At 40.8% G+C, this 13,321-nt stretch overlaps 1 protein-coding gene across 4 annotated transcripts in view; it reads right to left on the bottom strand.

Annotated features, from left to right (window-relative positions):
- The window catches only part of HELZ (helicase with zinc finger), a 215,500-nt gene that overhangs the window by 51,274 nt on the left and 150,905 nt on the right, over nt 1-13,321 (bottom strand). For all 4 annotated transcript variants that reach the window (XM_061615575.1, XM_061615573.1, XM_061615576.1 and 1 more), the window contains 2 exons: nt 8,044-8,095; nt 6,903-7,108 (listed from right to left, as the gene is read on the bottom strand). In XM_061615575.1, the coding sequence (XP_061471559.1) occupies nt 6,903-7,108; nt 8,044-8,095 (258 nt within the window). The remainder of the gene's footprint in view (nt 1-6,902; nt 7,109-8,043; nt 8,096-13,321) is intronic.

Here is a 13,321-nt window from a genome sequence, read left to right as displayed (position 1 = left end):
TGGCATACCAATAGAGTTGCTACAAGCTACTGAGACTGAATCTGTAAAGATTTTGACAAAAATCTGTCAAGAAATATGGAAAACTAAACAATGGCCCACAGACTGGAAGCGTTCCATATACATCCTAATTCCAAAGAAGGGGACCCCAGGGAATGCAGTAATTATCGAACGATTGCCTTAATATCCCATGCAGGTAAAGTAGTGCTCAAGATTCTACAACAAAGGCTCTTACCATATATGGAGTGAGAAATGCCAGACGTCCAAGCTGGATTTAGAAAGGGAAGAGGCACCAGAGATCATATAGCAAACATATGTTGGTTAATGGAACGGAACAAGGAATTTCAGAAGAAAATCACCCTGTGCTTTATAGATTACAGCAAAGCCTTTCACTGTGTAGATCATGAAAAACTATGGAATGCTTTAAAAGAAATGGGGGTGCCACAGCATCTGACTGTCCTGATGCACGACCTATACTCTGGACAAGAGGCTATTGTAAGGACAGAATATGAAGAAACCAATTGGTTCCCCATCGGAAACGGTGTGAGACAGGGGTGTATTTTATCACCCTATTTATTTAATCTATACGCAGAACATATCATATGGAAAGCAGGATTGGACCAAGATGAAGGTGTGAAAATTGGAGAGAGAAATATCAATAATATGATATGCAGACAATATCATACTACTAGCAGAAACCAGTAATGATTTGAAACAAATACTGATGAAAGTTCAAGAGGAAAGCACAAAAGCAGGACTACAGCTGAACGTCAAAAAGACTGAAGTAATGACAACAGAAGGTTTATGTAACTTTACAGTTGACAATGACATTGGACTTGTCAAGGATGATCAATACCTTGGCACAGTCATTAACCAAAATGGAGACAATAGTCAAGAAATCAGAAGAAGGCTAGGAATGGGGAGGGCAGCTATGAGAGAACTAGAAAAGGTCCTCAAATGCAAAGATGTATCACTGAACACTAAAGTCAGGATCATTCAGACCATGGTATTTCCGATCTCTATCTATGGATGTGAAAGCTGGACAGTGAAAAAAGTGGATAAGAGAAAAATCAACTCATTTAAAATGTGGTGTTGGAGGAGAGCTTTGCAGATACCATGGACTGTGAAAAAGACAAATAATTGGGTGTTAGAACAAATTAAACCAGAACTCTCACTAGAAGCTAAAATGAGGAAACTGAGGTTATCATATTTTGGACACATAATGAGAAGACATGATTCATTAGAAAAGATAATAATGCTGGGAAAAACAGAAGGGAGTAGAAAAAGAGGAAGGCCAAACAAGAGATGGATTGATTCCATAAAGGAAGCCACAGACCTGAACTTACAAGATCTGAACAGGGTGGTTCATGACAGATGCTATTGGAGGTTGCTTATTCATAGGGTCGCTATAAGTCGTAGTCGACTTGGAGGCACATAACAACAACAGAGAGGAGACCTCCTAGGCTAATACCTATCCTTTGATGTCCTGCTGACTCTCCCTTCCTGCTAGACTGATAAGCATAGGATGTTGACCACATGTTCCAGTCTCCTTCCTTCTTCTTTCTCTAGAGAGGGAGAGCAGACATCTTTTCTTTGTCTCTCCCTCTCCTCCAAGCATGAAGGCAAACACTAGGCTTAGTGTTTGCATCTCCAACTTAGCTAGTTAGCTAGATGTACAACTCTTTTCTATCAAGTATGTACTTCCAGAATAAAGTAGTTATTTCTTATTTTAAAGCTTAAAGTCTTTGTCTGACTAATTTGCAGGGGTGTAATCTTTAACAAAGATTCAAATACATAAAGCTCACTCAGATACTCAAATATCTAATTTTGCTACTCTGCAACAGGTTACAGGCACCAGCTATGCAAAAAGATTAATGGAGTTCAGATCTGAGTAATCAAAGGATCTTTTGTGTTGTGAATCAAGGAAGCTAGCAAGGAGAACTTCAGAGTTTAGTCAGTAAAGAGTTAAGCCTTTTTCTTAAGGATGGCTACCATGGAAGAAGGTTGAGCATTGACAAACTCTCACCTGGAAACTGTGGTCATTTTGGATGGGATGTCACTTAAAGCAACAGAAGCTAATAGAAGTGATCAAAGGCCCAGAACCGGGACCAGAAGCCTTGGAGGAGACAAGGAGAGTTTGGACGGAGAAAGATGAAAAAGCTCAGGACCTCATAGTGAAATGTGTGGGTAACTTGCAAATCCCTTTGATCATTAACTCTAAAAATGCCAGAGAAATGTGGATTGCACTGGAGTCAAACCACCAGCCTAAAAGCCAAGGCCATTTAATTTCGACGTTAAGAAATCTTATTAACTTGCAAATGAAGGATGACTCATTTGAAGATCATCTCACTAAGTTTATAGTGTTGAATCAGGGAAGTGAAGAATGTAGGACTAAGCTTGATGAGCCAACGAAAATTGCTCTGTTTCTAGATTCCCTCTCAGAATCGATGGGTACTTTCTGCCTCATCTTACAACAGCAGCAAAGCACACTGAATGAAATTGTATCAGAAGTTAGGAAACAATTCTTTCAGCTAAATGAAAAAGGTGCTGCAGGGAAACGTAATGCTTCTTTCTTAGCAAGCTAACCGACAGCTGGAGAATGTCAGTCGCATGCAAATTTGGTGAACAAAAGAGGCAATCAAAAGGTGTTAAAGCCAAAGGTTGTTTTCTATGTGATTCAAAGACTCACTGTAAAGATCAGTGCGACAAGAAAGGCAAGTCTGAAGGACAAAATAAAGGATTTTAAAAGACAGACAAGAAAGATTTCAACAGTTTACAAATTACAGAAAGGCAAATCTGAAGGATAAAATAAAGGATTTTAAAAGACAGACAAGAAAGATTTCAACAGTTTACAAATTACTCATGTTGAAAAATGCAATAATAATAAAGTCTATGTAGACTGTGGAGCAACCACTCATATGCTAAATTCAAAAACCCTATTTGAAAGTCTAACCCCAAGTGGAGGCTCCGTTAAAATTGCTGACTCATGAGAAGTGCCGATAAAGGGGGAAGGGACTGGAATGTTGGTTTGCCAGACACCAAGTGGTGCCAAAAAGATTTATCTTAGAAATGCACTCTGGACTCCAGGGATTTCTAATAATCTGATATCTGTCAGTGAGGCAACCAATAAAGGGTGTTCAATACTATTTGAAGGAAATTTCTGCACAATTTCTCAAGATGGTGTGATTATATGCACAGCTACTAAGAGAAAAGGAATGTATGAAATTGATCAGCAAAGTCCAGAGGCTAATATTGTGAAGGACTGCTGTAACAAACCATGTTTGCATTTATGGCATAGAAAGCTTGCACATGGAGATATTGCAAAGATTAATACCCTTCAAAAAGAGAATTTAGTAAAGGAAATGAAAATTGAACCCTGCCAAGAAAAGGGAAGATGTATATGCTGTGTTAAAGCTAAGGAGACAAGACCAAATTTTCCTAAGCACAGTGAAAGGAAGACTACGCGCCCCCTAGAGTTGATTCACAGTGACATTTGTGAAATGCCAATACTTTCAAATGGTGGAAATCAATAAATTGTTAGTTTTATTGATGACTATTCAAGATTCACTGTAATCTATATACTGAAAAAGACGGAGCAGATGCTTCAGAAACTCAAAGGATATATTGCAATGGTGACCACTAAATTCCAGAGAAAGCCACAAATACTACATTCTGACAATGGAGGAGAATACATGTCTCATGCTACACAGGAGTTTCTGTGTGAACATGGGATTAAGCATCAGACCACTGTACTTCACAACCTGGAACAAAATGGCATCTCGGAGAGAAAATTCAGAACTCTTATTGAGATGGTGGGATCAGAAGATGCCAATCTCCCAAAGAAACATTGGGGAGAGGCAGTGTGTACCGCCATCTATCTACAGAATTGTTTGCCAACAAAAGCGAATGGCAACAAGACTCCATTCGAATTATGGCATGGACGCATACCCAGTTTGGCTCATGTAAAGGTGTTCGGATCAAAAATGTAAGTCACATACCACACCAGAAGAGGACCAAATTGGACAACAGTACAAAAGAAGGAATCTTTGTTGGATATTCTACAAAACAAAAAGGATACAGAATCCTAAATCCCAAAACAGAAAGGATTGAAATCCAAAGAGCTGTCTGCTTTGATGAAGGTCAAGGTGCATTTCAACCAGAAAGGGCACCATCCCAAGACCACAACAGTGAAGATAAAGTGGAAATACCCAGAGCTTGGAAAAGTTACTTTTTTGAACTACAGCTCCCATCAGTCTAATCCAGTGGCCATGTTGCCTGGGGCTGATGGGAGTTGTAGTTCAAAAAAGTAACTTTTCCAAGCTCTGGAAATACCATACAGTAATGCAGATTACAGCAACCAACAGAGGTGTACCTCCACTGAGACTGTCCTACCTTGCAAGAGCTGATGAACTTTCAGAGCCAGAGACCTGGAAAGAGATTGAAACTGTAGTCATGCATACAACAATCAGGACACTCCTGAATGTCGCTGCCAACAGGAAGATGCAAGTAGAGCATCTAGAAATAAAGGCTGCAAGAGCATGGAACGACAGACTGAGCCAGATGCTCTTGAAAGAAGGCTTTAAAAGAGGCAAAGCAGACAAATGCCTGTACAGCAGATTCAAGAACAACAAATGGACTTATATTTTGATTTATGTAGATGATTTACTACTGGCTTATGAGAGTCCACAAGACAAGCAAAGTAAATAATCTAAACAAGGAAGTTGAAGTGAAATGTCTAGGTGACATCACATACTCTTGGAATACAAATTGAAAGAGAGGAAGATGGATCCTTTCTACTGAACCAAAAACAAAAGATTTAAGACCTACTTGAGAGTCTAGGACTGAAGGATCACATCGAGCACCTACACCAATGGAAGTAGGATACCTGAAACCAGACCAGAACAATCAACCATGGGAAGACAACAAAAGCTACAGACAAGCTATAGGAAAACTCCTATACATCAGCACAATAACCAAACCAGACGTGGTGGCGAAAGTGGGATACCCATGCAGAAAAACCAGCTTGCCAACCAAGAAAGACTGGGAAGCAGTCAAAAGAGCGGCAAGATATCTGAAAGGCATTGCAAACCTAAAACTAAAGCTATCAGCTACTCAAAATCCCAAGCTTCTGGGATATGCTGATGCTGACTGGGCTAGAGACACCAAAAATTGCAAGTCAACCAGTGGAAACCTGTTCTACTATGTGCAGTCACTTATCTGCTGGGTGAGTTGAAAGCAAGAGACTGTAGCACATTCATCTACAGAAGCAGAGTATGTATCAGCTGATGAAGCATGCAAGGAAATGATGTGGCTACACAAGCTCTAGGAGACTTAGGAATATCTGAACCGGAGCCTATCAGAATACTTGAGGACAATCAAGCTGGCATAAGACTCACGGAATCAGAAGGACAAAGTTCTTGCATGAAGCACATTGATGTGAAGTTCCACTACCTGAAGGACATAAGGGAGAGAGGACTTCTGGAGATGATCTACTGTCCAACAGAAGAGATGACAGCTGATGCATTGACCAAGCCGTTGGGCAAAGTCTGACACCAGAAGCTATGAGGCAAGATAAACCTTGTAGAATGAACCAAGTTCTCATTGAGAAGGGGTGTTAGAATATGTGGTTCAACTTGAACTGGTGGGTTGAGGCTGCATGGGGTTAAAAAGGGTAGCTAGAGAGGAGACCTCCTGATTGGTAGGCTAATACCTGTCCTTTGACGTTCTGCTGACTCTCCCTTCCTGCTAGACTTAGGATGTTGACCACATCTTCCAGTCTCCTTCCTTCTTCTCTTTGTCTTTCTCTCTCCTCCAAGCATGAGGGCAAACACTAGGCTTAGTGTTTGCATCTCCAACTTAGCTAGTTAACTAGATGTGGAACTCTTTCCTATCAAGTATGTACTTCCAGAATAAAGTATTTATTTCTTGTTTTAAAGCTTAAAGTCTTTGTCTTACTAATTCACAATGCAGGTGTAATCTTTAATAAAGATTCAAATACACAAAGCTCACACAGATGCTCAAATATCTAATTTTGCTACTCTGCAATAAAGTGCAGCACCATTACATCTGTAATGGGTCAGAGAAGGATAATGGGTTTCTATTTCACAAGTAAAAGTAGAAAGAAACCCTAGGATGTAAGCAAGTTCTCAAAAGTTCTCAGATGGCAAACCAGAAGTAGCCATTCTGGTGCCACTTTTTGACCCCTGAAAGGGGCTCACAATGGCCGAGACTTCATATCTTTCTTTTTTCCCTTCCTTTTTTTTAACATTAAACGCTGCTGGCTCTGCTACAGGCTCCCAGAAAGCCTCTCTGAAGGATGTCCTTCTGGGATGGAAGAATGGCAGTGGCAAGAGATCTTCACCTGCTGGCACAATTAGTTTTTGAAAATTGTATAAATATACAACCATGTATCTCTCTCTTCCTGTCTTACTCTCTCTTAAACACACACACACACACACACACACACACAGAGCCTTTAAAGTCTTTAAATACTGCATAATAAAAAGTTAGTATAGTACTGTTTTTGTTAACAAAAAAATCATAAAGGATTATCCAGTTTGACTTTCTGAATAGAATGAGTCCCTAAATGTTTTCAATTACTGATATAGCAAATACATTAATTTTTACAGGTCAAAAATTATCCCTAGAAGAGGTTTGGTATGAATACTGCCATAAACTGAAAACCGATCATCTCCTTTTGCAGCCTGCAACCTCATTTTTAAGGTGCCTTGGGCACTGCCTCAATAGTCCTAACTTTGAAGAAATGTAAAAATATCTTACTATGCCCAATTAAAGAAGTCTTCTTATGAAGACACAAATGCACTAATATTTCCCAATATATTCCTCCCCCAGCCAACCATTTTCAAACTGAAGAGTTCATCTTCAACATGAAAGTGTATACTTACTGGCAAAGGCACAGACATGACCATATTTCCTCCATAAACAGCAGGTACATAAAGAATACTTGTCCCAGTGTGAGGATCTATCCTTTGAACAGGACTAGGTGATTTCCCAAGGTTGGAATGTGGCCCAGGAGGAGGAGGGGGTGGTGGTGGTGGAGGAGTATATGCTCTGATAGGATTTCCAATTAAAACCGAAGGATTGGGCTGAACTGGAAAACAAACAAGAAACCCAATATGGATGTGAAGGTGTGGACAGTAAGTTCCCCCCCAGTACGATTCTTAAATGCAGATTTATTGCCCAATACTTTGTAGAGTAGGGAACATTAAAAGTGGGTTTCCATCTGAGATACACCGCAGTGAAGTCTTTGTCTTTTCACGTGTATGAAGTCATATAGAATACAGTAGGGCCCCATTCATACGGCAGGTTACGTTCCAGGTCCCTGTCGAAAAGTGAAAACCGCCGGAAAGTGGGGCCCTACTGTATTCCAGCCGCCAAACTCCAGCTGACAACGATCAGCTGTCGTGCGGAGAGCTCCAGCTGCCGCGCTCCACCTGACAGCGATCAGCTGTAGTGAGGGCAGCTCGTGCACTCCAGCTGATCGTTGTCAGCTGGAGCGCTGTGGCCGGAACTCCCCGTGCTACAGCTGATCGCTCCGCTGGTGCCACCGTATTAGCGGAATGCTGAAAAGCAGGGCGCTGAAAAGCGAGGCCCTACTGTATAAACAAAAAGGGACTTGCATATACATGCTTGCTCCCACCCATCCCCTAAGCTTCTCTATAAACAAACTGCAAAAGTAAACAAATTGGGAAATTCCTCTATCTTTCTTTAGGATCTTCTCCACCTTCATTACTGGGAAATTAAAATTTATTTAGTTTTATTTCCCAGATTCAGGGGAGATGCCACAAATGCTGTGGGATCTTTCACTTGGTCATTAATTCCTTATCCTCACACTGATGTTAGCAGGAACGTAGTATGGAAGCATAATTCTTCCTTATGACAATCCATGGAAGCAATCCAAACAGGTCCATGGATCCTTATTCTGAGATCCCTCCCACTCTTAAAAAACATCATTGAGAAAATAAGCAGATTTTAATTTAATCATTAGCACTGATTCCCACCAACACTACTGTGCTAGGCACTTACCAATTCCATCACTTTGAAAATGGTCATTCTGGTTATGATGATGGCCTTTCACCTTAAAAAAAGCAGTAAAGTCATTTTATCAATATGCTTACTATACAATGAGTTTAAAAGATTGTATCCAATTGTGTCCCCCTGCTCATGTCAAGCTGTCCAATCCAATGAAAGTTTCCATGAACAGAGTTGGGGAGGCAATAATCACTAATTTCCTCTTTCCTCTGTAGTTCTCTATGACCACCACCACCACCACCTGCTCCAGGGAGGCTGCAGGAGAAAGGGGGAATTTACAAAAATTGCCTTCCCCTCCTTCCTCCATGAGTGAAGGGACGCAATTGGATACAACCCAAAATATAAAAGCTTCAGATATCATTATTAATCTGTATGAAGCATGTAGAAGCTGATATATAAGATAGAAGCTGGACATACTACTTTAAAACGCAAAAACAGCAATAAAATGTGCCACACGTTTCCAAACTTGCAAATGAAAAACTGGTATTTTCTAAATAAAGTAGAATAAAGAAGTCTGATAATTTAGAAAATTAAGCCACTTATGAGTGTACCTTTGGTTAAGCTAACTAGATGGTATGACTGATAACCATGAAATGGTTAGTTCTGTTTCAGTAAGAACTAGATAGTTATAGCACTATACAAAAAATAATCAACATGGACTTGGGCTTTCCTCCAAACTGAATGCATTAGATTTTATTATTTAATTAAGAGAGAGGATTATATTATTTAGGAAGAATCTTAAAAGATAAACGTCTCTAATTCCTGATGAATATTTGCATATGCTAAGGGGTCAAAAGTAGAGATAACAGTATAATATTTTATTTATTTATAGCCCTTGTATGTTGCAGTTTGGTTCAAATTCTTGCTATGCCACAATGCTTGTTGGGTGATCCCGGTTCAATCAGCCTAACTTATTTCACAGGAGTGTTGTGAAGATTCAAAGGGGGTAAACTTGTACACTGTCCTGAAGATACAAGATCATACAAAAATATCATAAAATAATAAAATAAGTAAATAGTACAAACTCATGCAATCATTTTAGAAACTGAACAGAAAGTCCCATGTGATCAGGTTAACATCTCGAACGCAGCAGAAAGCAAAGCCAGCCTAATCACTCAGATAATACATGAAAGAAGAATATTACATATAAAACTGAACACTGTGTAGTAAAACATTCTCTCTATTTTATTAGAGGATTGTGTCAAGTCAGACATATCAAATGTTATTAGTGTTCTGAGCTTTTACACACAGCTGAATATGTGCAATGGCCAAAGAATACCTTTATAAACTAGGGGGCCAATGCGAGAGATGGCTTAAGCATAAAGATAGAGACCTTGAATGCAACTAACCTCAGATCCATGAGCATCTTCTACATCAGCAATACAGCTGCTGCTCAGAGGCAATGGTATAGACAGCCTTTCCCAATCAGTGTGCCTCCAGATGTTGTTGGACCACAATTCCCATCTTTCCTGACCATTGGCAATGCTGGCTGAGGCTGATGGGAGTTGTGGTCCAACAACATCTGGAGGCACACTGGTTGGGAAAGGCTGGTACAGAAGATACTAGAGCAATGATTTTCAAACTTTCTACACTGACATAACTGCTGTGGAATCATTATACACTTAAGAATTCCAGAGTACAAAACAAAAATAAAAAATAAAACATTCCAGAGCATATTCTATGGTCTAGAGCACGGTGGGGAATGTTTTTGACTCCAGGGGCCAGATAAAGACCCTGCAGGCTAACTTAGAAAGGAGCTGCACAGGATGGCTTCAAAGAGGAGCGCTGGGAGTGAGAAGTGGTTTCTAGCAAAGGAACAACTGGGAGCCCAATTTAAACTCCCAATTGTTCCTTTAAAGATCCACGCTTACCCACTCCATATCTGACCATGTATAACTTCAGGTGGAGGGCAGATGGGTGTGGCTTCCCCAAAGTGGCCGGGGACAAAGTTTGGTCCATGGGCCACAGGTTCCTCACTCCTGGTCTAGAGTGTGTTCACACAGTTGCCATGCATGAACAAAGAGAGTGCAACCTAAAACACATCCAAGAATTCTTTCTTGTTCCATAACACAGGGAACGGCAGGATGGGATTCTCTTTCAGAGAAGGCTGTCCAACAATTCTAATCTTATCCTCGGGAAACTTCCAATAAGCTTCTGAGAAATTCAGGCTTCCCTTAAACACAGTTGAAAAATCACCTTTACAGAAAAACACATATTTGCACTCAGGGCATCCATATGGTGTGTGGGGGGGTCATTCAAAAGGGGTGGCTATAGGTAGAACATTTCCTCCAGAGTTGATAAAAATAACACAATTTCTAAAAACCAAGCATTAAAGCTCTAGTATGGCACAAGTATGGCAGGCAGTTCTTAAGAGCCACGGTTAATACCAGCATTAAATAGTTGCAATCCCACACTCATTCTACAGCAATAAACAGTATAGTAGCTGCAGAAACAAAAATATAGTAACATCAACAGCCATTCCCACAGTGGATCCCTGGAAACATCACCATTATCCACTAATCACAGTATTGCACATTGATGATGCCCCCACATCAGCCATTACAGAATGGCATCAGTCAGTGCACAGTCTTATGAGATCACACACTCCCTCCATACGCAACCAGGTAGCCAGAAAAAGTCCACAGCATCTCTGCCTGCAAAGGCCAGCATGCCATTACAGAATTTTTCAGGGGAGAGAAGTAGAAGCCACATATACATGGAAGAACAGAAGCTACAAGATGAAGCTATTGAGAGAGCACTGTGAGCTCCCCAGGAGCTCAGTGAAAAAGGGTGACGCAGGTCTCGAGGGTCTTCAAAGGACACATTCTGGCATTAATAACTTCAAATGGGGAAAGGAAAAGGTAGAGGGACCAGGACCTCCCATTCCACCGACCAACACTTTAACCACACAGACACTGGAGCAGACAGGCGGAAGAAGGGTCTTGCAGCTACCCAGGAACCACACCCCCATGGTGGTATGGCTCCCACTTGCATTGCCCAGATTTGAATCGAAAGGGTCATAGCTTAGTGGAAAAGCACAATTTACATACTAGAGTTGCATCCCTGGTTACAGTCTCCCCGGGGAAAGGACAGGGAAGAGATGCACATACACCTGGGAATGCAGTGTGATAGCAAGAGCAACAGCCAATATATATTTATTTATTAAACAGCCAATATATATTTATGTCCCAAGCTGCCTTTCATTTTCTCCAGCACCCTTCATGCCATCCAGCCATCCCTCTCTCCCATCTGGCTGGAGGACTGCCACTGTCTGCCGGTGATTGCCTTAGGACACCATGTCTCCCTATCAACACCCTACATTTCATTTTTATCATCATAATGCCAGTAACTGGGGAAGTCAGTAAGATACAGGTTTTCCTGATGCCAGTTTATCAATATGTTGCCAAGCATCAAGTTTTAAAACTCACTGATGCTTAAGAACATGACTGCCCCAGGGGAAAGGTCTAAGCAGTTTTCCAGCAGTCTGACAAATGAAACAGTTGCCTGTTTATAGACAGGTGGACTATGGAAATATTGACCTATGAATAAAAGAGGATGAAGAAGAGATGACCCACTATTTCACTAGTTATTACATAAAGACAATGGTTTGTTAAAGTTCATAAACAAAGAAAACAAATTATATTTTCAAATGCTGAACACAAATGTTATTGAATCCAGTATCATGACTCCTTTATCATGATTTACTTAACAACTGATCCCATAAGAGAGACTTTGACACTTGTTTTGCCAGGTTTATCACAGTCACTTTAAAATAACCTTATTTTCAAATGTAAACAGCAAGTCTGTGAACAAATGGATTTGAAAGGCTGTCTTGTTTCATTGTTTTATCTGGCTCTAACACTGTACCACTTACTGTTTTTTAAAAAAAATGCAGTTTTGCTCTTTAAAATAGCCTTGCAGAGTTCTATGCCTGTGGTCATTCAGTGAATTTTGGACCAAACAGATTTATTTTAAACGTGAATAAAGGTGTTGTTTTTATCTCCAACCCATGAAACTTTCAGTTGTCTACATTCAGTTTGATTCATTCTGACTTGCTGAACGCAGCTAAGAAGGTTGCTCTAAGATAAATTCTTTTACAATTCATACTAGAACAATTTTACTGTGTTCAGCCTTGTTATAAATATATAAATAGGTCACTACTACTTGGCCAGGACAGTCTTTTCTGATGATAGATTACATGTATTTAGGATAATAGATTATGTGTACTTCACTATTCCATTACAGCTCGGTCTTGGTGCTTTTCTTCCTGCTCCTTCAAAAATAAAAATATTTCAATATCTCATTTCCATACTAACAGCATTGCTTTTACAGAAGCCTAGAAGGCTAGTTAATTGGATTGTCTGACCTAATACAAACAGTTATCTTATAATTCCTACAGTGTTAACTGACTTACTGTAACACGCTAGGCGACAGTAGATTAGCTGAGCTAAGGCTGTAAGAAATGCCTATGGACGAAGGCAGGAATGGACTGAGGAGGACCGGAAGGAGCAGCCTGTCTTGACTTCTCTGCATCTCTGCCTTCAGACACTAGGCAGTGCTATAGCCCACTTGATGGCATGTTACCTGGGGAAAAACACTGTGATTGCAAGTACCCAATTCCTTCCCTTGTCACTGACCTTGCCCTGTGCTTCCCCTGCCCTACACTCCAGCTCAAGTTTGGAACTGCAAAGGGTGGGAAGGCTTGCTGGTTTGCACACATATGACTCAGGTGCTTCAGTTAGCCAGTAACCAAGCAAGTCCTTCGCTAACCTTTCCTGCTCCAGAACAGGAAAAGGAGTGTGGGGGGAAGGGCTTGCCAGTTTGATTAAGAGGACTAAGGTGTCTGGGCATCTTGGCTGTACAACATTCAAGGAAGCCCACCCCCATTTCCTGTAGGAAAGGGATATGAAGAGCTTGCTGATTTGGCAACACATGGTCAAGAAAGCTTGCCACCCTTACCTGTGTGCTGAATCACGAAAGAGTGGTGGGGAGATTGTCAGCTTGGCCATACACAATGGTGAAACAACCGTCAGCCTTTCTCTGACCCCAGAAGGTGAGGAGAGAGAGGGGATCACCACACAACTGCCAAAGCATTCCCCATCCACCTCTCACCTCCAAGGCTGGGAAGAAGGCTGCGGCTCATCACATTCGCTAGAGGGTGAAGTACACTTGCAATCATGAGTGAAAGTATGGAAGTCACAATTTTTTCCTAGCCTAAAGCTAGAAAAACAGAGCCACACTAGAGAAACATGTTGTAAGAAAAACAGGGCTC

Source organism: Rhineura floridana, chromosome 3, assembly GCF_030035675.1.
Source record: "Rhineura floridana isolate rRhiFlo1 chromosome 3, rRhiFlo1.hap2, whole genome shotgun sequence".
Lineage (NCBI taxonomy): Eukaryota > Metazoa > Chordata > Lepidosauria > Squamata > Rhineuridae > Rhineura > Rhineura floridana.
This window is presented reverse-complemented; position numbering and strand designations above follow the sequence as displayed.